This window comes from Chelmon rostratus, chromosome 24 (assembly GCF_017976325.1).
Source record: "Chelmon rostratus isolate fCheRos1 chromosome 24, fCheRos1.pri, whole genome shotgun sequence".
Lineage (NCBI taxonomy): Eukaryota > Metazoa > Chordata > Actinopteri > Chaetodontiformes > Chaetodontidae > Chelmon > Chelmon rostratus.
The window spans coordinates 3,597,932-3,619,322 of record NC_055681.1 but is presented as its reverse complement, the minus strand read 5'-3'; the positions used below and the strand labels follow the sequence as shown (position 1 = coordinate 3,619,322).

The 21,391-nt window shown below is 43.4% G+C and overlaps 2 protein-coding genes across 6 annotated transcripts; one reads left to right on the top strand and one right to left on the bottom strand.

Annotated features, from left to right (window-relative positions):
- The first annotated feature begins 207 nt into the window (after nt 1-207).
- On the top strand, nt 208-14,726 carry LOC121627570 (OX-2 membrane glycoprotein-like). Of its 5 annotated transcripts, XM_041966526.1 has the most exons (9): nt 214-353; nt 1,310-1,488; nt 1,853-1,934; nt 2,081-2,210; nt 3,190-3,513; nt 4,109-4,438; nt 5,970-6,254; nt 7,508-7,609; nt 12,880-14,726. In XM_041966526.1, exons 4-9 carry the CDS (start codon nt 2,141-2,143, stop codon nt 12,882-12,884), a joined length of 1,116 nt encoding a protein of 371 aa, XP_041822460.1. In that variant the 5' UTR covers nt 214-353; nt 1,310-1,488; nt 1,853-1,934; nt 2,081-2,140; the 3' UTR covers nt 12,885-14,726. The 5 variants fall into 5 exon arrangements, with proteins under 5 accessions (XP_041822456.1, XP_041822460.1, XP_041822458.1 ...); XM_041966522.1 differs by lacking the exon at nt 1,310-1,488 and having other exon boundaries at nt 208-353; XM_041966524.1 differs by lacking the exon at nt 1,310-1,488 and having other exon boundaries at nt 242-353; nt 1,856-1,934.
- Nucleotides 14,727-18,228: 3,502 nt separating this feature from the next.
- LOC121627203 lies at nt 18,229-21,365 on the bottom strand. The gene is made up of 5 exons (XM_041965959.1): nt 21,240-21,365; nt 19,663-19,986; nt 19,486-19,521; nt 19,230-19,361; nt 18,229-19,067 (listed from the first exon to the last, which is right to left on the bottom strand). The coding sequence occupies exons 1-5, from the start codon at nt 21,313-21,315 to the stop codon at nt 18,967-18,969; spliced, it is 669 nt and encodes a 222-aa protein (XP_041821893.1). The 5' UTR covers nt 21,316-21,365; the 3' UTR covers nt 18,229-18,966.
- Between the last annotated feature and the right edge of the window lie 26 nt (nt 21,366-21,391).

Below are 21,391 nucleotides of genomic sequence, written 5' to 3'. Positions count from 1 at the left end.
CAGGAAAATGTTCTTTTGCTTCTTTTCTTTAAGCCCTCACAGTATCTCTGGAGGTTTTAGAAACAGATCTCACTGTGGTGATTTATTGACTTATCAAGCACACCAAACCTTCCTTTGCTGCAGACTTATAGCTGCAGGTGCACAGCTTGGCCACTGGGGGTCCTGCTTCCCTCAGAGTCGCAGAGGAAGCGTGGAGGCTGTTCCTCAGAGGTGTGGGGTTGAAATGCGGCAGCAGGAGCTCAACACAGTTCACTCGTCGTTAAATCAGTCAGCTATGGATTGCTGTGCTCCAGTTTCATGTTACCCGTAGCACAGGGAGCATCTCTTTGCTGCGGACTATCATCTGTCAGCAGGTGAGTTGGAGGTGTTTTTATCGGACAAACGGTTTTTAGTTGCAGCATAATTAGTTAGTTAACTTGAAAGTTTTGTAGTTTGAAACTAAATCTAGGAGGAACCCGCCTGAACTTAAACTTTTTATGGTGAAACTTATTTGTGGATGTTTTACAGCTATAATTTCTGTGAGTATTTTGTTGCCTCATAAAAAAAAATTAAAATACCTGCATTGTTGACCAAAGGTAGAAAGTAAGCTTAAATCTACTTACATCTTAATGAACCTAATTTAGACCCTTATTAGAAATATTTCTAAAGTCATTTGATATTTTTCTTAGTCTTCAATTTTTCAGGATTTATTTAGAGGTGACATTGTTCCTTTTCTTTCTTGCCTTTTAGCAATATTTAGGATTTTCATGTCTTGCAAGAGACAGATTTACATCTGCAGAATTGGCTTCCCTCAAAAAGCTTTTTTCCTCCTGCTGTAAAATAACATACATGTGGGATTTTCTTTTTTTTCAGCAGTCTGCCCAAGAGATCTCACATAACATCTGTCTTCTGGGACTGAACCAGCTGTGGTGTTCAGAGCACGTCTGGATCTAAGAGCTGATTTTTAGGATTTTGGTTGCCGGCCTGCTTTTAGTCTATCACTATTAAGTGAAGAAATGCAAATCTGGGAAGTTGCATTATTCTAAATCAGCGGGAGTTTTGCATTAAAAGCTGATTGGTTTGTCGGGCCACTGTAACAGCCTGCTGTTTTTGGAGTGGAAGAGCGATTTGCCCAACAGGAGCCGGCTGCATGTTTGAAGCCAGATGGTTGGCACTGTAAAAGAGCAAATAACGGCCATAAAGCTCTGAGGTCTGGACCTGGTCTGTCTTGTGGTTTAGGTGGGTTTCTCTGTTCCAGCAAGTCCACTTCACTTGACTTGTGGAGTCTGATCAAAGGCCTGGTCCCTGCTGTTTCCACCTTTTTGTCCAGGATATGGAGTAGACTCACGCTGGCATCTTCCCGAGCTTTGACACAGTGTGATGTTTATAGCCAAGCGGCCGCTGAGCTCGGCTGCTGTGTGCACTCTTACTGCCATCACCTTGATGACTAACGGCTCATCATCAGCATCATCATCTGACCACTGTAATTACCTTCAGGTTGCATTCCAGGTATAGATTTTGAAATCTTGAGGTTGGTGCAGTGTCGATGACAAAGTGTCTGCTTGTTTTGCTGCCTGATTATTATGGGCTTACCAGGGCAGGGTGTATGCTGTGTCTTAAAACCTCCATTAGACCTCAGGTGATGTTTCTTGAGTCAGCAGCTGTTGTTGTTGAAGCTTAAACATTGTGTTACCAAGGCAACGACAAGCATCAGATGCACAAGCGTCCCAAAGCGATGGCTGCAAAGAAGCCTCGTCTGTCACATTTTTTGTGTTTTTCCTTCACGACTCAGCGAGGGGTCTGATCTCTGGTGATGCTGAGACGATGCTGTCATTGCTAATGTCATCCTCTGGCTTCATGTTTCCCGTGACAGCAGACAGCGTGCCAGTGAGATGCGGCTACAGCTGTGCTGACCGACAGCAGCTCAACGAGTCACAACACTGGACGGCTGACGGGTTCGTCTGCATCACGGCCTCTTCACTCACACTTGCTTCTTTGCTAATTGAACCTCTTCTTTTTAAGTTGATGTAGCCACAAGCCAGTTGAAGGTTTCGGTTGTGGTTAGAGCTGTTTCAGCTCGCTGTGTGTGCTGTGTTTGCAGCTGCAGCCTGGATGTGATACTGGGTCAGAGTGTGAGCTGGTAACCCCGCCTGACTGTGCGATGTGTGGACCTGCCCTGCCCCTGTGCCTGCTGCTCTGGATAGTCGGGGCGGCCGTTTCCAGGACGCAAGGTTTGTTTGCTCTGCATCCAGTTGGCTCTTTTTCATTGGTAACGAACTGCATTTACTCAAAGGTGCAGTTTGTATTATTGGATGTAGGGGGGTCTATTATGTCATATTCATAAATTTATTTCCATCAGTGTATACTCACCTGAAAAGACGTGGGTGCTCTTCCACAGAGTCCGCCATGTTGCACCGCCATGTTTCTACAGTGGCCCAGAGGGGAGAAACCAAACACAGACACAAAAGAGGGAATTTTGCATTTCTTTTTTTACTGTTTTTAGCTGTGAGGGTGAGGCGAGGGGAGTTCAGGGATGCCACTAAATCCAGACCACTGGACCTTTAAGAGCAGAACTTAACAATACTTGCCTATTTCCATTTTCTGCTGCTTTATACTTGTACTCCACTATGTTTAAGAAAGACATATTGCTTTTGCTATGCTACGTTTAACCGACAGGGATTTGATTTTGTCCAAAAAACAACACAATACAATGCACTGTTAAAGATTAAAGCAGTGGCTTCTTAGCTTTTTGGCTTGTGACCAATTCCTAAAAAGCAGCATCTATTTGTCATGTTTCAGATGTGTGTACAAGAAGTTGTGAGCAGTTCCACAAAAGAGAGACTCTTACCCTCTAAACTTCCCAGATGGTTTCATTTAGACAAGTGTAGAGATTAATAAAAAAAACCCTCCAGAATTAATACACTACAATGGTGTGTATCAGAACATCAAAATATAAAAATATATGAGACACAGGGGCCATTTTTCTCCAGAATTAGTGCTTTTACTTCTGATGCTCTCAATGTATTTTGCTGATAATACGACTTCAGTAGGATTTTGAATGAAGTACTTGGAATAGAGTATTTGTAATACTGACTCAATGACACAGTACTTCCTCCATCACTGTGCTGCAGCAGGGACGGGAAGCCTTTCAGCAGCCTTATAACTGACAGGCTGCCCGTAACTGAAAAGTAATGTGGTGTCTGTTCTCAGGTGAGGTCATAGCTCCTGCCAGTCTGAGTGCAGAGGCAGGTCGCCCCGTCCTGCTGGGCTGTAACGTCACCACGGCGACAGGCGACACCGTCCGGCAAGTGCGCTGGCACAACAGGCACAACAAGATCCTCCTGGCGTACGAACAAAGCGCCCCCGTCCGCGTCAGCCATCAGGACCCCAACGTGCAGCTCACCGCCTCCCACAACGACGCCAGCTACATCACCATCAAGCAGGTGAAGCCTGATGACGAGGGCTGCTACCGCTGCGTCTTTGACGTTTTCCCCACGGGGCCGCAAGAAGGCCAGACGTGCATCAGCATCACTGGTCAGTCTGACTTTCATTGAAATCTATGAAAAAGTACTTCCACCATCAGAGAGATTGCAGTTGTGTCAGGAATCTTACTCGCGTTAATCGTGGCCAACAACTTTATTCATGTTTTAGATCGTTAAGGGTATTTTAATAAGAATAATAATAATGTTCCAAGATGAAAAATCATTTTTCATGTTTGTTTTAGGGCTGTGGCTCCTCGCTTCTGTTATTTTAAACTATAATCTTAAATAAGCATTTTTCAGTGCTGCAGCTCACACCTGACATTTGAACTTTTGTCCATTTTTCCACAAAGACAAAGTCTTTTTTCTATCTAGAGCCCTCATGAGACAGGAAGTAGAAGGTTAAGGTCTGAACTCGCAGACCTGCAGAGGAGAAAGCCCACCCAGCCAGCTCGCCTTGGCACCTCCTGTTGTTAAACATGTGCATACACATTTTTACTACTCCCAGACACAAGCAGCAGGCCTGTAAAGTTTTCTGTCAGCAGAAATAACCCACACACAGCAAACATACGGTCACATAATGGCACAGTGTGTCGTCTTCATTTTCTTGATGTAGAATATCAATAACAGCAGCATGTCTTTTGTCCCAGGCAAAGTGCGCCTGGAGGGCAACAAGACGGCCGTGAGCGGGCAGCCGTCCACCCTGTCCTGCTGGTACAGCCTCCCCGAGAGGGTGCACCAGGTGCTGTGGAGGAAGACGGCCGAGCAGGGCGACACCACCGCCGTGGCCTCCTACGCCAAGCGCGGCCACCAGAGCGTAGCCGAGCAGTTCGCGGGTCGGGTTAGCCTGAGCCGCAGCCTGGGCGACACCCAGCTGACCATCCGGCCGGTCAGGACGGAGGACGAGGCCTGCTACACCTGCGAGTTCCACACGTACCCAGACGGCACCAGGAGCGCCACTGCCTGCCTCTCCGTGTACGGTGAGTTCCTCGCCTGTTTGCTGTACATCAGCAGATTTAAAAAACACTCCTCCAACAATGCAACTCCATCAAGTCTCTCCCTGTGTGGTGGATGACTCCTCAGAAGCCAGTACAGTACAGTACAGGACTGCACCTTCTCTCTGTAGGAGACACACCTCAGTGATGCCATCAGACTGAATTATCATGTTTGATCAAGCTGATTTGGAAATGGAGACTTATGACTAATGTCAGGCATTTCCACACATTGTTCTGAGCGAGTCAGCGCTGAGACGTTTCCGTTCAGTCCACCACTCCTGACCGACAATTACAAAAGAAATAAAAGATAAGACGGACGCTACCAGGGTGTTAAATGATGGTTAAGGCCTCTGAGCTTCACCGAACTGATGACGATCATGATCTGGCATCTAAAAGACAACAGCAGACGCATTACCAAAGATTTCCAGGTGGAGCTTTGTCACAAATTATTAGAATTTTATTACTTAATGTTGAATTCTATGGGAAACCAGAGCATTTATAGCATGTTGTATTGACTGTTGACAGATTGGCCTTTATTACAAATACACAAAAGTAAAAAGAGAATACACACAGAGCAGCACAAAAGGCAATATTAGACTGATATATTTGTATTTTTTTTATTTATAGGGAGCACACACAAGGATAATAATAATCCATAACATTCCTCTGCTACCTGGACCTTTACGGCACCATGTGCTTTCACACTGTGCAACATGTTGTCGGCTGAGAGGAAATGTGAGTGTGTGTGTGTGTGTATCCAAGACACAGTACAGGAAAGGGAAGCGGTGTGTATCAACAAACCACAGGCAACCCTGAGGTGAGAGTTATTCCAGTCATTAAACTACTGTTCTGACCCTCGCCAATGCTGAAAGCTGCCATGCTGTGTGAGGGGCGCGTAAATCCACAGTGTTCAAAAGACGAAAGCGTCACCTCTGTTGGACATCATGAGCGAATGTTCCAGGAGCGTGAGTGGCTGTTTATCTTCCTCCGTGTGTGTGTTTCTGAAGTGACGATGTTGACCGAGGAAGGGGTGCCACTGAGGGGAAAGGGGTGATTAATTTGGGAGAAAGCCGAGGAGATGAGTGGCTCACTGTTTCCCTAGACACAAGGCCTCCAGTGTGTGTGTGTGTGTGTGCGTGTGTGTGTGTGTGTGCTCTGCTAAACAAGCTTTGTCCTAAACTGACGGAACCAGAGATCCAGACAAACAAGCACAACCACACAGTTAGTAAAAGCTGCTTCGCCTCTGTTTTCTGTCGGCCTGTCCGAGGACAACTCGTGCCATTGTGTCCTCGGGGCAGATTGACAGGCGATGTGCTCTGGCTCTCCATCTCCATTATGAAGGCAGGGGAACAAATCTGTGGTCGCTCAGAACACAAAGTGTCAGGAAGCAGAACCAGTATATGTTGAAAACGACCCAAACTAAACGACAGGAAATGACCCAAACGTAAAAACGACTCTCGCTTACACTTAAAACTTAAAACAAGACTCATCAGAAAACCAATCTTTCTTTCTCCAGTTTTACCCAAACCAGAGGTGAGCCATGTGACCTCCTCCTCGGGAGTCACTGAAGCAAACTGCACCGCCCAGTCCCGGCCCACGGCCGAGATCACGTGGAACATCGGCGGGGACAACCGAACGCTCGGCCCGCCCATTTCATCCGCCTACGACCAGGGCGACGGCACGACGATAGTGACGAGCACGCTGTTCTTCCAATCGGGGCTGCTCAGTGACCTGTCCGTCAAGTGCATCGTACACCACCCGGGTCTGAAGAAGCCCCTGACAGTGTCCCTCAACACAAACGGTGAGGAGCGAGTCGACCCTCCTCTAATGGGCTTTTATCAGGTTGAAAGTTGTCAGGATTTTATGATTGGCCAGTTGTTTCTAAAATAAATCAAGTGGGAATTACTGCAGTTAGGAATCTAGTCCACAAACACAATACGACCGTATCACAAAGGCCCTGATCACTCTCTCTGGGTAATTAGTTGAAGCTGCATGGAGCTGTGCTGGGAATTAATGTGAGGAACAGTGGGAAAAGGCTTCCCAAATAGGTCACTTTCAATAAAAAGGTGAGTAAAATAAACTTCTCAGATGGTTTAATCTGAACTGTTTGTGCCTTAAAGATGTAAAAGTATGCAATATTTTAAAGAAAGTTTTGGAGAAAAGTCCAAAAAACAGCCAAACGTTTCTTCTTTCCTGCCCCATTAATCATCTCATGACCCCTCATATTTATCTTGTGACCCTTAAGAGGGGTTTGACTCACACGGTTCGAATGAGCTCCACCTCAACCAGCCACAGTTTTGAATGCAGGCGTTAGAGGGAGATCAAGCAGAGGCTGTGCACACTCACACAGTCCTGCAGGAAGGTCTAATCAGTGGAAACACCTGGCGGGTGAACATACGTACTTTCATCTGCTGAACTAATGCTCCCAAACTCTGATAGCTCCACAGCGGCTGGCAGTCGAGGATATATTGAGCAGGTGTGTGTAGAACAACATTCACCAGCAATCATCCAGGTGAACTTCACAGTGAATTGTTTGTGATTTTTGAGCCTTTTCTGTCTCATTTTTCTCAAACGCCTTGCATCACCTCGGATACATGGGTAACATTTCATCAATATGACTAACATCATGTGTAATCACTTCAGTAAATAATACATCGCAGGTACGAGTGTAAATATAAGATTATGTTGATTGTCAAGGGGAAGATTAGCTGCACAATCAGGCCAGAGGCAAAGCTACCTACGGTACCAGTACTGTCTCAAAATATTGTCAAAAATGTGTAAAAACAATTTTGGCTTCCTGTCCTTGTGTGCTGAGGTGCAGTCCAGAGAAGGCTTTTGTTTTCCACATGTGTGTAGTCTCAGCTATTTTCATCAGGGGCAATTGTGGCTGCTTTGATGGGGTCCTGAATCCTGTAATGTTGCAGCGTACGAGAAGGATTATTTCCCTCGCACCACATCATCTAACATGTTTAGTCCAGATGTCATAAACCTACACATAGTAATTTTAAAACGTAAACAGTGGAGTGAGTTTAAGTGTGTGTTTGTGTGCCGTAGTGGGTCCAGCCATGGTCATCCTGCTCTCAGTGTGCGGTGTGGCGGCGGTCCTCCTCCTGTGTCTGTGTGTGTGTCTCTGCAAGTGCTTCATCTGCACCGACGGTGAGTCCCACGTCTGCAGCTTCGCAGCCCACAAGAGCACCACGTTCACTCCTTGAAGCCGCGCTCACTCATCTGACATGACTTCGCAAGACGCATTTTCGGTTTTTGATGAGGTGCCGTTTAATTACAATTTGATTTAATCCACATAAAACAGAAAACAGCACTGGTAAAAGACCAGTGTTTGCAGCAGCTGTGTGCAACGGGGTCATGCCTATGCTCTCGTGGTTTTCCAAAGGCATTCTGGGAAGTGCAAGGGGTGGTTGCAAAAGAGTAAATTAGAGCATGTCATCAAAAATACTGCAGCTCCTGTTATGAGAGTATCTGTTAGTGGGTTTCCCCTCGCCAATTTCAATGGCCCAGTAGCTCAGGAAAACGTGGGTGAAGAAAGTGAATGAGAAGCACTTTGAGCAATTCCTGAGAAATTCCTGAAGTTGATCCTAAAGGCCTCAGAGTTCAGCAGAAAACTGAGGTTTTTCTGGGCGGCTCTCAGGAGCGACTGTGTAACTGCGTGAATGTGAAGCAGAGCTATAGAAAAGAGCGACAACAAACAGGCTGAGCTTTTCAACATAATACAGGCTTCTCTATGGGGCTCTCTTCATTGCAGGATCGCTCTCGTAGGAGAAAAACATGCAGCTGATATGCAGTGCATTGTTTATCTTGTGGCCTGCTGTGCTTGCCAAGTCTTGAGTGCCTGTTGTCATTGGAGTGATTATAATGTTCACATTTCTTCTGGTTAGAGAAAACATCCGAGGATTTTATGAGCCCTGACAACAAACCTCAGAGGAATTGACTTCTAGAGTATGTTTGTTTCTGTTAAAGTTTGTACTTAAAGCTGCTGTAGTTTAAGATTTTTATATTGACAGCAGATCACATGATGTGTTTACATGATAGGGGTCGATTATAGTGACAACCGCACAGAGAATTATCACCCAGCTCTGCACCCTCAGCTCTCTGGAGCATTTCAGTGACTTTCAGCTCATTGTTTTGGTTTTTCCGGACCACAGCTTCATTGTTTTGGTTCACTCCGACCGCTCTCATCAGCATCATTTCTAGGCGCAAAGCTATAAAAAACTGTACGCTACCAAACAAGACAAATTACAACATAGTGGCTCATTGAACAGCTAAAGAGCCAGACATTTCCCCCTGGAGCTGGTGGAGACCAAAACAGAGCTAAAAGGAAAGAAAATATTATAACGACAGGTGGACACAAATACGACGCCAAATGAATGCTAATGTTGCTCCATATCTTCTGACTGTGTATCAACTGATAACGCTGTATCTCACTGCTAATCAAACCGTGTTTCTGCTGCCCCCAAGTGGCCAAAAAAATGAGCTATTGCAGGTATAAAGAAGCTTAAGTCTGACTGCCAACCACAAAGACTGACAACTACCATGTATGTATGTTTTGCATGAAATAAGTTAATGTCCAAGAAGTCGTAATCCCAAAAACATTGCCAAAAATTGAGAACATGTGTGATTAAAAAGTTTGACCTGGTACTGTAAACCTTGAAGAAAATAACATATAAGAAGAAACCACAGTAAGTGGTTGAAATCAATCAAACCAGCCATCTCGTTAACTGCTGATTCAAACATTCTTAATTGGCATAATGGCAACTGATTACAGTCGGCTACTTCCAACAGTAGCAGACACTCAATGGCAGCCCAGCAGCCGACTGGAGTCTGGGTGTGTCAGGTTTAAGAAAGTCAGAAAAGTGCAGTCGAAACCAAAATTGACTCATTGGCAATAATGGTCCATTGAGGCCAAAAAGGCTTTTCAAAACCCGAAAAAAGATTATTCTCTGTTGTAACTATATGTTCTGGAGACATAAAGGAGACTTGCGAAATTCGGCTGTTTCAGCCGTTTGCAGTGTGGAAGAAATCTCAGAGGAAGAGAACATGGCGAAGGTGCACAAGTGAACAAACCATGAAATGCCTCACGTCTCTCTGACAGCACACCATGAAGGTCAGCTCACAGCCACTTTCCACACAGGGGTGGCAGGGTGGATGCTTAGTCACGGGTCATCAACACTCCCTTGACTCCTGTTAACACCTTTCCCTCAATCCCCGCCGGGTGTCACGGAAACGGCGTGCTGCCAGCGCAGTGTGGCATGTGTGGAGAGCTGCCCACTTCCCCTTTATCGCAAATTTTCTGCCCACCGAGGAGAGACAGGGAAAACCAAACAGGCTGCGGCAATGACAGGAGCCTTGGCTGACGTCGGCGCTCTCATCGGTCAAACAAAAGTCGCGGCCGTAGAGGAAGGAAAACAAAAGTGGGAGCTGATTTCTCAAGGTCAGGACGGTCTCAGGGCTGCTCTCGATTTAGCCTGTGTCACAAGAGCCAACCAGAGTTGGAGCAGAAACCCTGATGAATATAGCGTACATTTAATATTTTGCCATACCTGCGTGGACCCTTAAAAGCTGTCCAAACAGTCAAATTCATCTAGAGCAAAGCATTTCCTAAGCAGACCTCAATCAGAAGTTTAATGACTTTCCTCCCTCTCCACCTCCTCTTTGTATGTTTGTGCGATAACAAAGCAGAGGGCATCCACGCCCACTTTCCTGATGTCTTGAAGACGGAAACCCACTGACACATCGCCTCGATTCCTACATTCCTCGTCATTTCACCAAAACCAACATTGGCTCCCATGGGTGGCACACAACAAAGCCCTCAATCACGCAGTAGATTTAAGAGCGTTTGTGTTTTTCTCACATCCATAACTCATAAGATGGGTTAGGGACGGTCCTCACAGTCCTAATTGCTATATCTGCATGTGATTGATGGTGTTGTGTTGAACCGGGTCTTGCTCAAGTATCTGTGGCCAAAATTCAGTCATGACTTATCTTGGATAGATTGCAGCTGGGTCACTGCAAAAATAGATTTCACTAGCTTGAGACATTCCAAGTTTCCTCATTTTCCAACTTCGTGGATCCTGAGCAGAATAACAAGTGGCTGCACTGATTGTCTTGAGTTAGCAGCCAGAAGAAAAGACCCCCTTTCTCTGTCTAATCCCTCAGACCCCGGGGGAAGACAGACATGAGGGGCCTTGAGGAGGGAGCAGAGACGAGGGGGAACAGAAGTTGAAAGCCTGCCCAGCTGATAACAACACCCCTTCTCACACTCGACTGTACAGACACACACGTACTGTAATTCCTCGTCATGGCCCGGCTGAGATGTGCCAGAGAACACAGGCTTTTACTGTGATGTGATGCAGATCGCTGTTTAAGGGAAGAGAGCTGTGCTGCAGCTCTGATGCAACCGTCTCAAAGCCTTATTTGGAGCTGATTCATTTTGTCGGAGCTTCCAGAGGCCATTTTGTGAATATTGTCACACGCATCAGACTTTTCACACCTTTAATTTCACAGGATGTGTGTGTTCAAATGTGTCATGACCAATATGAGCATCAAATTTAACACTAACCCCAACTTCCAGGAACCGTCCTTGTTAATGTGGCTAATCCTGCGCAACTACTTTATACCAAAAAGTCAACCAAACCAGTCAATCAAACTTTTTTAAAGTCTCTGGAAAGACAAAAAGTGATGCGATCAAAAAGTCGTCTGGCAGCATAATCAAAAAACAACGATCATCACATTTTGATTTAAAGGTTGCGTAATCGTGATTGGTACATGAAAGTATGCAGCGTCACCCTTCTCCAGCTGAGCCTGGAGAAGGGTGACGCCAACTTCAAATAAGTAAGAAGACAGAGGAAAAGCCATAAATACCGGAACTATGTTTTGGCAGATTGTTTTGTGGTCTTGTAGGACTCATGTTCTGTAAAGCCCAAACTATCTGCATGGCTGAGATGCCGCTAGATGTGACTGTATATTTGGGTCAATCGACACTTCTTCTCTGAATGAGGACAAAGCTGCAGATCGTTTAGTTTCCAGCAGCTGTCTGAAAGTAAAACTCTATGTTGACAAATATTTAAAGTGCGTCCGAGGTGTTCAGCTGCAAAGAAACCCACCACGGATGGCCCGAAAAGTTGTGATGTCTGCGGCGGCAGTTGAACCGCGATCTGGCCACAGAGGCTTCGGTGGTTCCTTCTGAATCAGTGGGCGTCACTCGGCCTCGGCCTGCTTCAATCGCGGCTGGGAAGCAGGCCGAGGCCTGAGGCTCTTCCAGTAAAATTCTGCAGGTCTATTTGTGTCCGTGTTTCCGTGATTTTCTTTTTTGGCGTGGCCGGGTGGAGATGTACAGACTATAAGGTACGGTGGTGGCACAGCTACAAGGACAGGAAGTTATCCACAGATAAGCCTTTCATTCGTGTGAGTAAATGTTTTCAGTAGCACCACAGGAAGTGCAGGGGAGTGACCATGCTGGCCTGTGAGGACCAGACTGAGGCTTGCACTGACTGCCCCTTAGAGATTAAAAAAAGAAGACAGCAGCAGCACACCAAGCTGTTAACATGGTGAAGGTGCTGCATACCACACTGCAAAAAATCTTTAACCTTTTTTAGCCATTTTTCTCTTTTTGAAACATGTTTTGGCCTCTGCAGAGTCCATTGATTCTCTGTCCAGCACAGCTGAGTTAACTCGTCGCTCTTGCTCTAATTGGCTTTTAGGCTGTTGATTCAGCTCTCTCTACGCGAGCCACCTCTAAATAACTCACGTTGCTGCCACATGTACATTGAGGTGTGGCAGGGACTTCGTTCTGGCTTTGGAATTCCTGCATGTGGTCTGCATGGATGTCAGTGGGCGTTCTGGGGACTCTGTGTGTGCATGCAGACGTGTACGTGCCTGCCGTGTTTACTTTTGCATTCTTGCGTGGGATTGATATCAAGTAATTGCACCCCCGGCCCGTGACGTTGTGACATTTTTGCCTTGGGGAGCTCACTCTTCACTGGGTGCTCCTGTTGAGACTGTTTTCCTTACATTCTGTGTGCACCAACTTCCAACTCATGCACGTTGCATGCAAGTTGCAGCTGTAATCTAAATGGTCATCAATTAAAAGAAATTATCTTTGGCCACATGAGTTGATGACATGCATCAATCATCAGTCCACATTTTGAACATGTGAAGTATCAGATGAAATTTAGATGGTGCTGATGTTCACGTTCTCATCACTGAAAAGGGAAAAAACACTGAAAAACAAAACGGCGCTCGAGCTCCTGTGAAATCTCAGGTGTGTGCTGTCAGGAAAAGGCCGACAGGACACGCAAACTGCTCAGGAAGGATCCGCGTGACGAATGAATGGGAAAATGAAACGCTGTGGAAAGTTTCTTGGGACAAAGCTGACCTCCTAACTGTGTGCGTCCCTCTCTCTGTCTGTCCAGACTGATTTGGAGCCCGGCGTCACCGCTGCTTTGATGAAGGTCCAGCGGAGCTCTGAGCCTGACCTAGCTGCTCAGCACCGTGCCCTCCAGCTCAGCGTGCAGAGGACGGGAACAGAGCTTTCACAGAACTGAGCCAACGCTGCTGGTTCTGCTCCCACGAGCTGTGAAGACATGTAGACACAAATTTTTCTCGTCATTTACTGCGAAGTAAACAGAACTAAAACCACGTTATTTAATGCTAGGCCTTACACTTACAGTAGAAAAGTTGCTTTGATAAAAACCAGGAGGTATGGAGGTCCAGTGGTCGGGCTGAAGTGATGCTCTGTATCTGAAAAAGGTTGTGGCTGTTGTGTGTGTGTGTGTGTGTGTGAGAAGGAGAGATGAGGTCAATTCTCAGATGTTAAACAGTGTGGTAAATTATACATATATATGTATATATTTTAATTTAGGCTGCTATATCTAGCCTGAGTAGAGTTTGCTCTACATGACTACAGATGTACCCGCTGCTGCACCGTCAGACTTCAGCTGCAGCTTCTTTCCTCAGGCTGTGAGACTCCTCCACTCATCCTCCGCCCTCCACCATAAATAATAGTTTTTCTTGTGTAGCATAAAGAAACCACTACCTGCATTTCATTGTGCAATCTTGTGTCATAAGATAAATGAACCTTATTCAGAAAATCTACTAAATCAACTAATCTAAAGTTAAACAGATCGATAAATCAGTTATCAGTGGGGAATAGATTAGTTCCCATTCAACAACAGCACAAACGTTACCTAAGAAATGCTTAACTATATTCTAGAATAGTGTCACCAGATTAACTGAAACTCTGATTGGGCGGTATGTATGTTTTCCCATCTGAGTCCAGTACACTTCAAACCACAGACAAAAGCACAAACACAGAACTCACCAAAACTGTCCTGACCTCGGCGCAATGTTTTTTCTTCACGTAGGCCTCTGTCGCTCACAGCTGATTGAGAAAATAGTTTTTCAGGGCCTTCAAGGAGGCCGAAAATCAGCTGTTCTTCGCCACTGCGGCCTGATTGCTGTGGACCTCCGAATGGACACCACATCACGTCATCCGTGGTCGTCGAACAGAGAGAAAGGATGATTAAAAGGATGCCGAGCCAATTTCGAACTAGACTTGCAAATTACAGTAAATCAAACAGAAGCAGGGGGACTGAGGCTAAAATGTGACTTTTAGTGAACCAGCCCCGTTGTGACTCAGGCTGAAAGGATGGTTTGAGTGGGGAAAGAATGAAAGGTTTGTCATATATAGCTGCTGTGTTGTGCGGGACAGGGAGGGGTGGTCGACCTGTAACCTTCATGTGTTCGGTGGTTAACATCGGCCAACAGATTCCTGTGTGGACGAACCCTGCAGCTGTGAGTCACTGTTTGTGCGTGCCAGTGTTGTGTATTTCTGCGTGTGTGTGTGTGTGTTTGCATTGTTGTACAGTATGTGAACTGTAGGGAGCACCAGCCTTAGCAGAGTTTAGCTTTTTATTTGGGAAAATATTAATGTAGGCCTGCGTGGGCTGTGTACAGTAAGGTTTAATTTTGTAGAAAAACTCATTTATCAGGAAAAAACATATTTTCTATTAACAATTAAACTTTACAGTAAAGTTATCTGTATATACAGACGATTATAAGGTCTAAATGTTAATAAATGCCGACATTGAAGTAAAAAACACTTAGCTCAGTTGTCTCTTGCTGTTTTAGCTCTTTCAATTTAATAATCATGTCTTCAGTGTCAGTGTTTTGAACAGTATTCACCTTTTTACTACCTGTAAGAGAATTAGTTTCCTGTACTGGTGCTGAAGTTAGAAGTGGATCAGAAATAAAACCTGAGACTATACCTGCTGCTTCCTCACTGCTTATTTTTACTGTGTGCATCCTGGAGACATTGAGTCAGGATATCGGATGTTTTCTCACAAATAATACCTGAAGTTTGTGGCTCAGCTCTCCAGACTGGCGTGGTTTCTTTTGGCACTGTTATGATGTATGAAGACTGTGGGTGGTACAGTAACCTCACCAGAAAGTTACACAATAGGAAACTCATTTCCTCCACAGCCCACTCCAGTGACTTTACTATTTCACTCTCAGACCCTGCGAGTGGCATAACTTCGCCTTGGTGGCTTTTTTTAAATGATCTATGACTAACCAATGCAAATATTTAAAGCTCAAAATAGCCTGAAATGAGCACTGTTGCTGCTTCAGGTGTTATTGCAGTGAGTGAGTAGAGAGTCATGGATAAACTGAGTTTCACAAGAAGATAATCATTTTAAAAAAACGCGCTGAAAAATAGTAGTTGGCATGACATTGAAGCGTGTCATTAATTCCACCAAGTCTGCATGATGTAGCTGCTTTTAATGTTCCTTAAAACGGTTTTAGCAACAAGTTAGTCTCATGATGTCAGTGATTGCCAACCAGAGGTGCTTCTGCTGTTACCAAGAGGTAAGATAGTGGGGTCGTGTCAAAGCAAAAACAAAAAAAGAGAAAAAAACATATCCAAACAATTAATTTTCTGTAACTGGCCACTAATTAAGAGAGCATGAAGACTGTTGTAGTTAGCAAGGATGTCTGAACTGGTTAGCTAAAAGTAATGAATTAACATTTTAAATGGATTAGTTATCTAAAACAAATGGATAAACACTTGAAATAGGCCCGTTAGCAAAAAGAAATGGATAAACACTTGAACTGGTTTGCCTAAAAGTAATGGATAAACACATGAAATATGCTAATTAGCTAAAGGAAACGGATAAACACTTTAACTGGTTGAGCTAAAAGTCATGGATAAACATTTTGACTGGACTAGTTATCTGAAAGAAATGGATAAACTTCTGAAATAGGCTAGTTTGCTAAAGTAATGTAATAGGTCCTGTAATAGTTAGCTGAGAGTAATGGATTACACTTCAGCTAAAAGTATAACATGTTTTAAATAGCGAGTCAAAGGTAATGGATAAACCAAATAGTGAGCTGAAAGTAATTAGTTAATAGTTCAAACAGATAACTAAAAGTAATAAATAAAAATGGGGGTTTTGTTAACTAAATGGTGAAAAAGCTAAAGCTAATTTCTTAAACATCACCTTTACAGATAAAGCATTTGATCTACTCCCCGAAAGTAACTTTACTTAAACCTAAAAACATAAAGAAATTGTTTTTTCATTGAGAATGGTAACCTAATTCTTTGTCTCAGAAACTGATCAGGTGTCCTGACTCTTTATCCTGTTTTAGAAATAAACTCTTCAGTCTGAATAGAACCATTACAACATTTTTTCCCCAACATCTTTCATGTAAATAAATCCTTTTTTTCCCCGCACAGTTTCCACAAACCTCACAAAGACAGGAAAAGGTAAGTTGTTCCTTTGTTACTTGGGGGCACTGTGACATTTGACAGATTGACTGTGATTGTTATTACACTATTGTAATTAAAGCAAATAATTTGGCAATTAATAAAAACATTGAGGCTTATCTGGAGGAAACAGTGTACCAACTTGGAGTGGACTTCATAATAAAATCACCAGTGTGTTATTGTTTGGTCCCTCTGTGGCTTTTAATGTTTATGGAGTCAAACTGGTAGGAAATAATGATTCCAATAATGACTTACTTTCCTTTTAAAAGATTTTTAAGGGCTTTGTTGGTCTGTCTACAACCTCCTATCAGCAATGTAATAACACAATGTCATCTGACAGTTACTTTAAATTGAGATTCCCGAGTTTTGCTTTTGCACCACTAGATGGCAACCTTGTTAAAGTTTCCTGCAAGTGAGAGTGAACAAGCTTTTCCCTTGTTTGTGCACAATTTTTCCAATTCCATTATGTTCCCAAATAACAGGGAAGAACCCAGCCTGAATATGAGTGATGCCAACATCTAATATCTGCTTAAACCAGCCCTGTGCACAAAGTGTTTGTACTTCCTGGTTTGTAACTCTATAAGGGGCAATGACTCTCTCGACCTGTATGTAACACATGGTGGATGGTGGGCGATACTGTGTGTTGGGTGGGGTACATCTATGTTTGTGCAAGTGTGTGTGAAAGGGTGTGTGTTTGTGAGTGCCTTTGCCAGGTTGTGCACACAATGCAGTAATGTACGTCAGCTTTTAGCACTTTCAAAACCACAGAGGTAACACATCCCACAGGCCACACTGCTCCACGTGCTTCATGCAGCCCCTGCTCTGTACAGACAGCGCCCCACTATCACTGCTTCGCTCTCCACTCATTCTACAAACCAGTCTTGAATTGTGCTTTTGACCATTTAAACAGCTGCCAACGACTTTCCTGCAGCACAGACAGTCAGTGAATAAGATGCTGAACAGCTGCTCAGTTTGATTTACTGTTAATTCTAAATAGAAATATAATATCGTTGCATGCTAGATATCAAGTGTAGGATGTATGGCAGACAAAGCATTTGATCCACTCCCTGAAAGTAACATCTTGGATGTGGTTTCTGTTGTAGAAATGAAATGCTTTATGACCTTTACAACCAAATTTCACTCAAGGAGACGAGTGGAGATTTTTGGTTCAGTTATTGTTGTTTTTTTGGCTGGTTTCAGTCTGAACTGATAGGTGTCATTTCCTGCATTCACAGTGAGAGAGAGTTGATCCGGTGATGAGTTAAAATAGACAAAAAGGAGGTTTTCCCCTCTCTGTCTGGCCTAAACAGGTGCTTTAACAACCTTATTTTAAAGGTGACTCATACTGATACTGGCTTTACACTAATTTATCAGTTTCAGTGAAGTCCTACATGTGTCGAAATCTCTGAATGGAAAATGTTGAGGTGATGCAACTCACCCTGCAACAGCATTAGCATGAAATAAATAACTGAGCTACATTTTCTTTTTCAACATAATTTAATACCGTAACATACCATAACTAGCTGTGTAGCTTATTTGTAGCTTGGTTGTTATATCTGCTGATACCCAACCGTGCTAGCATGATAGATCAGCCAGTCCAACGCGTTGGTCCACGCTGAAATAACTCAAAATTTTGCACAGACATTCGTGATCAAATACCTGCAAAAGTGATGGCATTGCCATCGTCCTCACCTGCAGTTTGAGTTTAGTTCTAATAAACCAATGTTAGCATGCATTTAGCTCAAAGCACTGCTTTGCCCCACACAGCCACGAGCATAGCTGTCGACTCTCAGCCTTGTTGTTTCTTAGTTTGACCATGTGGTCAGTCAACCATCGCTGTTGTTTTAGGCTTCACTAATATTCCGTAAGCTACCACTGAACTTTTTTTCATTGCTTGGTTGTCATTTATCTATGTAAGCACATTTTTGGTAAATCTTAAAGATGTATGTCTAAAGACAAATCTGAGTTTGAGTCTCATGATGAGTAGAGGGGTGAGATAATGATTTTTATTCTTCACTGTAACACAACTTTCAGCTTTTGTTTTTACGTATAGTATGTTTATGTGACATGTGGTTTAATTCTGCTTCCTGTTCAGCAGACGACAGTCTGTCTGCTCCCAAATGCGCAGCAGATACTGTACTCTACTTTGTAGAGGTGCAAACACAAACACACACACACACACACAAATAGAGATAAACGATCGCATTTACAAAAGGTGTCTGCACCGGATGTGTGCACAAAGATTGTTACCTGTACAGAAAGTTAAACTATTTAACCTGTAAACGTGTTACATGCTGCTCACACACATACACACACACACACACGCAGCCTTGGAAGAAAAGCGGTTTCGCACCTGAGAAATTTCACTTCTGCATTCTTACAGCTTGATTTACAGGAATCAAACGTTCACCATTAGTCACAAGGGTTATCACATGATTGAGAAAAAACATATTTTGTCATGGTAAAAAATGATTTAATTACAAACCCAAATCAATAATCCCCAAAGCGTATGAACACAATATAATAACAATAACATAATACATAATGAAACATAATAATAATAAATAATAAAACTGAGCATTGGTAACACTAATTATTAAAAATGGGAATAAATCAGGCATAAGGTGCAGGCTCTTTCATCTTGAAATGAATACTTTGAAATGTTTTGACATTAATCATCACACTAATGGCTTGAGATTTAACACAGCTGATTCATTTCAAGGCATAGAGATAGGGGCTACTGATCATTTTCATAGATATGAAAGACAGGCAAGGCATGATCGGAGGGCTGTGGGCTCGGATCTGGTGTTTCTCTGGATCTTCTTGCACAATGGACACCTTGGATTGACATCAGGAGACGTCAGTTACTGTTTTTCGAATCACTACAGTGAACGTGTGCTGTGTCACATATTTATTCTGATCGTGTTGTTGCATTTTTATTGTTGTTTTTTTTTACTGTTTGTTTGTTTGCTGAACAATTACTGTATGTATAATACTCACCTTTACATGCAGATTTTGATGTAACGTGCATAATTATCACTATGATGACAAACACCACGATTCCAATGACACGGTAAAGATTTGGCCTAGGAGAGTCCTGAAAGTGTCCTGATAATGGAATTTCGGCGGAATCTGCAAGATAAAAGAGGACATTGAACTCAGCATCAGTATATCTTAATTAGTTTAGTTAAATTAATGTAAAAACATGAAAGAAGTTTTTTGTGGCATACAACACACGTGATTGAAGTTTTCTTACAGTCGTGCTCAGTGTCCGTGGTGAGTTCCTCATTACCTGAAAAACATTCATGTTGTTTATCTGCCACGTAAAAGGTGACATGTCTTCAGTCTGATTATTTAGAAAATGCAGTGAGAAAGAGTTTGCTGCGTCTGTGCAGTCCACAAACAGTCCTGATGTGCAGAAAGGATCACTCACCGTAGACAGAGACGTTGATGCTGTGACTCACAGTGACATCACTGTGACACCGATACACACCTGAGTCGCTCATGAGAATGTTTTGGAAAATCAAATGTGATATCCCATCAGAATGGTTTAACTGTTTCCACTCTGTTTTAATGTGGCTGCCACTGCTGACATCAGCAGGGACAGCAGTTTTATCAAGTTTAAACCAGGACACTGTTGGTGTTGAGTTGATGCAGAAATGAACTGGGCAGTCAATCACAAGGCGCTGCCCGAGGAGAGCTTTACGATGTGTGTTGCGCCGCACTCGAATTTCTGTTTCGCAGTTTGAATCTTCACCTGCAGAAACAAGGTGACAAAACATTCAAATTAGAAATGATTGAAAGTTCATCCTCACTTGATAGCAAACATGATACCAGCTGATGATGATAGAATATAAAAGCAGTGAAAAGTTATTGAAACCTCAAAATTGGCCAGTATGAATGGTACAGAATTAGATCACAGGAAAAGTTGTCTGGGTTTTTCGTACTGCAGCTGTGACCATCAAACTGAAAATTCAGGTCAGGAAGTCACTGTTTTTGCTACCTGAATCAAACTCTGCCAAACTAAATGTGTTTAAGTTGGCTTTGCTGCATGAGAGATTTTGGGTTGGAGCCATGGTTGGAACAACACGTCCTCAAACCTAAACAAATGAACAGGTCGATGGCCATTGACTCCCAAAACAACATGATGTTCCCCAGCTAACATACAATATGAACTTTGGAGAGTAACAGCGACAGGCGTACCAGAGCTTCAACATCATGAAGTTAATGTGAAACAGGAACAGTTTTCTTAGCTTCAGGCACCAAAACTGCTTGGTTAGGTTTAGGAAAAGATCGTGGTTAATGTTAAAGACGTTCCTCTTACATAACTTAAGTATGTTACATAAGTAAGAATAAGTTCACTGACTTTCGGTTTGGCACGGGACAAGCGGCCTACTGTGTTAGAGGCTGAATTTAAAGCAAAAGAGCTGCTGCGATGTCTCTGATAGTGACTCCACTTAATCTTATGTAGTGCAAGATCAAATAATCACACTGCCGTTGTGCCATGCAATATGTTTTTTCCTAGTGCAAAGGAATCTGCATTTTCAGAAAAAATGCAGCAGAAAACGACTGAAGAAAATGCTAATTCTATGTCATTTCTACTCTACGTTTAATAATTCTATAAAAGATGTGACTAATATTTTCCATCACCTATCAATACATACTCTACTGCTTCAGAACTAAAATCTAAGCCCGCTCTCTCAGTTTAACAGCCCTCTATGTTTAACCCTCCTCCGTTCTCTTTAGGTTGTCACAGAGCCAGGCTCTACATTTATGACATCGTCGCTTACATGTTTTCCTTTTTCTGTCTTTTTCAATTGATTCCAGCTAAATTCACATTAAATCTCGTTTATTTACGTGTTGAGATTTAACGCTGCTGTGTTGAGTCGTTGAGTGATTTATCTCATTCGTGATCGTGAATACATTACTTATCGACAGAGAAACAAAGACCAGAAGCGAGACCTCCTCAGACTGAGCACAAGCAATGTAGATAGAATATCAGAAACTTACTATCAGCACCCGGAATGAGGAGGAGTGCCGCAAAGTTGGACACAAGAAGAACAATCAGGCAGAAGTTAAGTCTCATGGTGGAACCAGCTTTCCAGTTCTGTAAAGTACAGCTATTCCTGCAGGTCTGCTCTCTAGATCGTAGTCAATGACAT

Bases quoted from the DNA above. Each gene is read 5' to 3' on its own strand.
- LOC121627570 (XM_041966522.1), top strand. From the start codon at position 2,141: ATGTGTGGACCTGCCCTGCCCCTGTGCCTGCTGCTCTGGATAGTCGGG. The intron at 3,514-4,108 runs GTCAGTCTGACT...CTTTTGTCCCAG, and splicing joins GACGTGCATCAGCATCACTG to GCAAAGTGCGCCTGGAGGGC. The intron at 6,255-7,507 runs GTGAGGAGCGAG...TGTGTGCCGTAG, and splicing joins AGTGTCCCTCAACACAAACG to TGGGTCCAGCCATGGTCATC.
- LOC121627203 (XM_041965959.1), bottom strand. From the start codon at position 21,315: ATGAGACTTAACTTCTGCCTGATTGTTCTTCTTGTGTCCAACTTTGCG. The intron at 19,522-19,662 runs GTGAGTGATCCT...AATGTTTTTCAG, and splicing joins CATCAACGTCTCTGTCTACG to GTAATGAGGAACTCACCACG. The intron at 19,362-19,485 runs GTAAGAAAACTT...TTTATCTTGCAG, and splicing joins CACGGACACTGAGCACGACT to ATTCCGCCGAAATTCCATTA.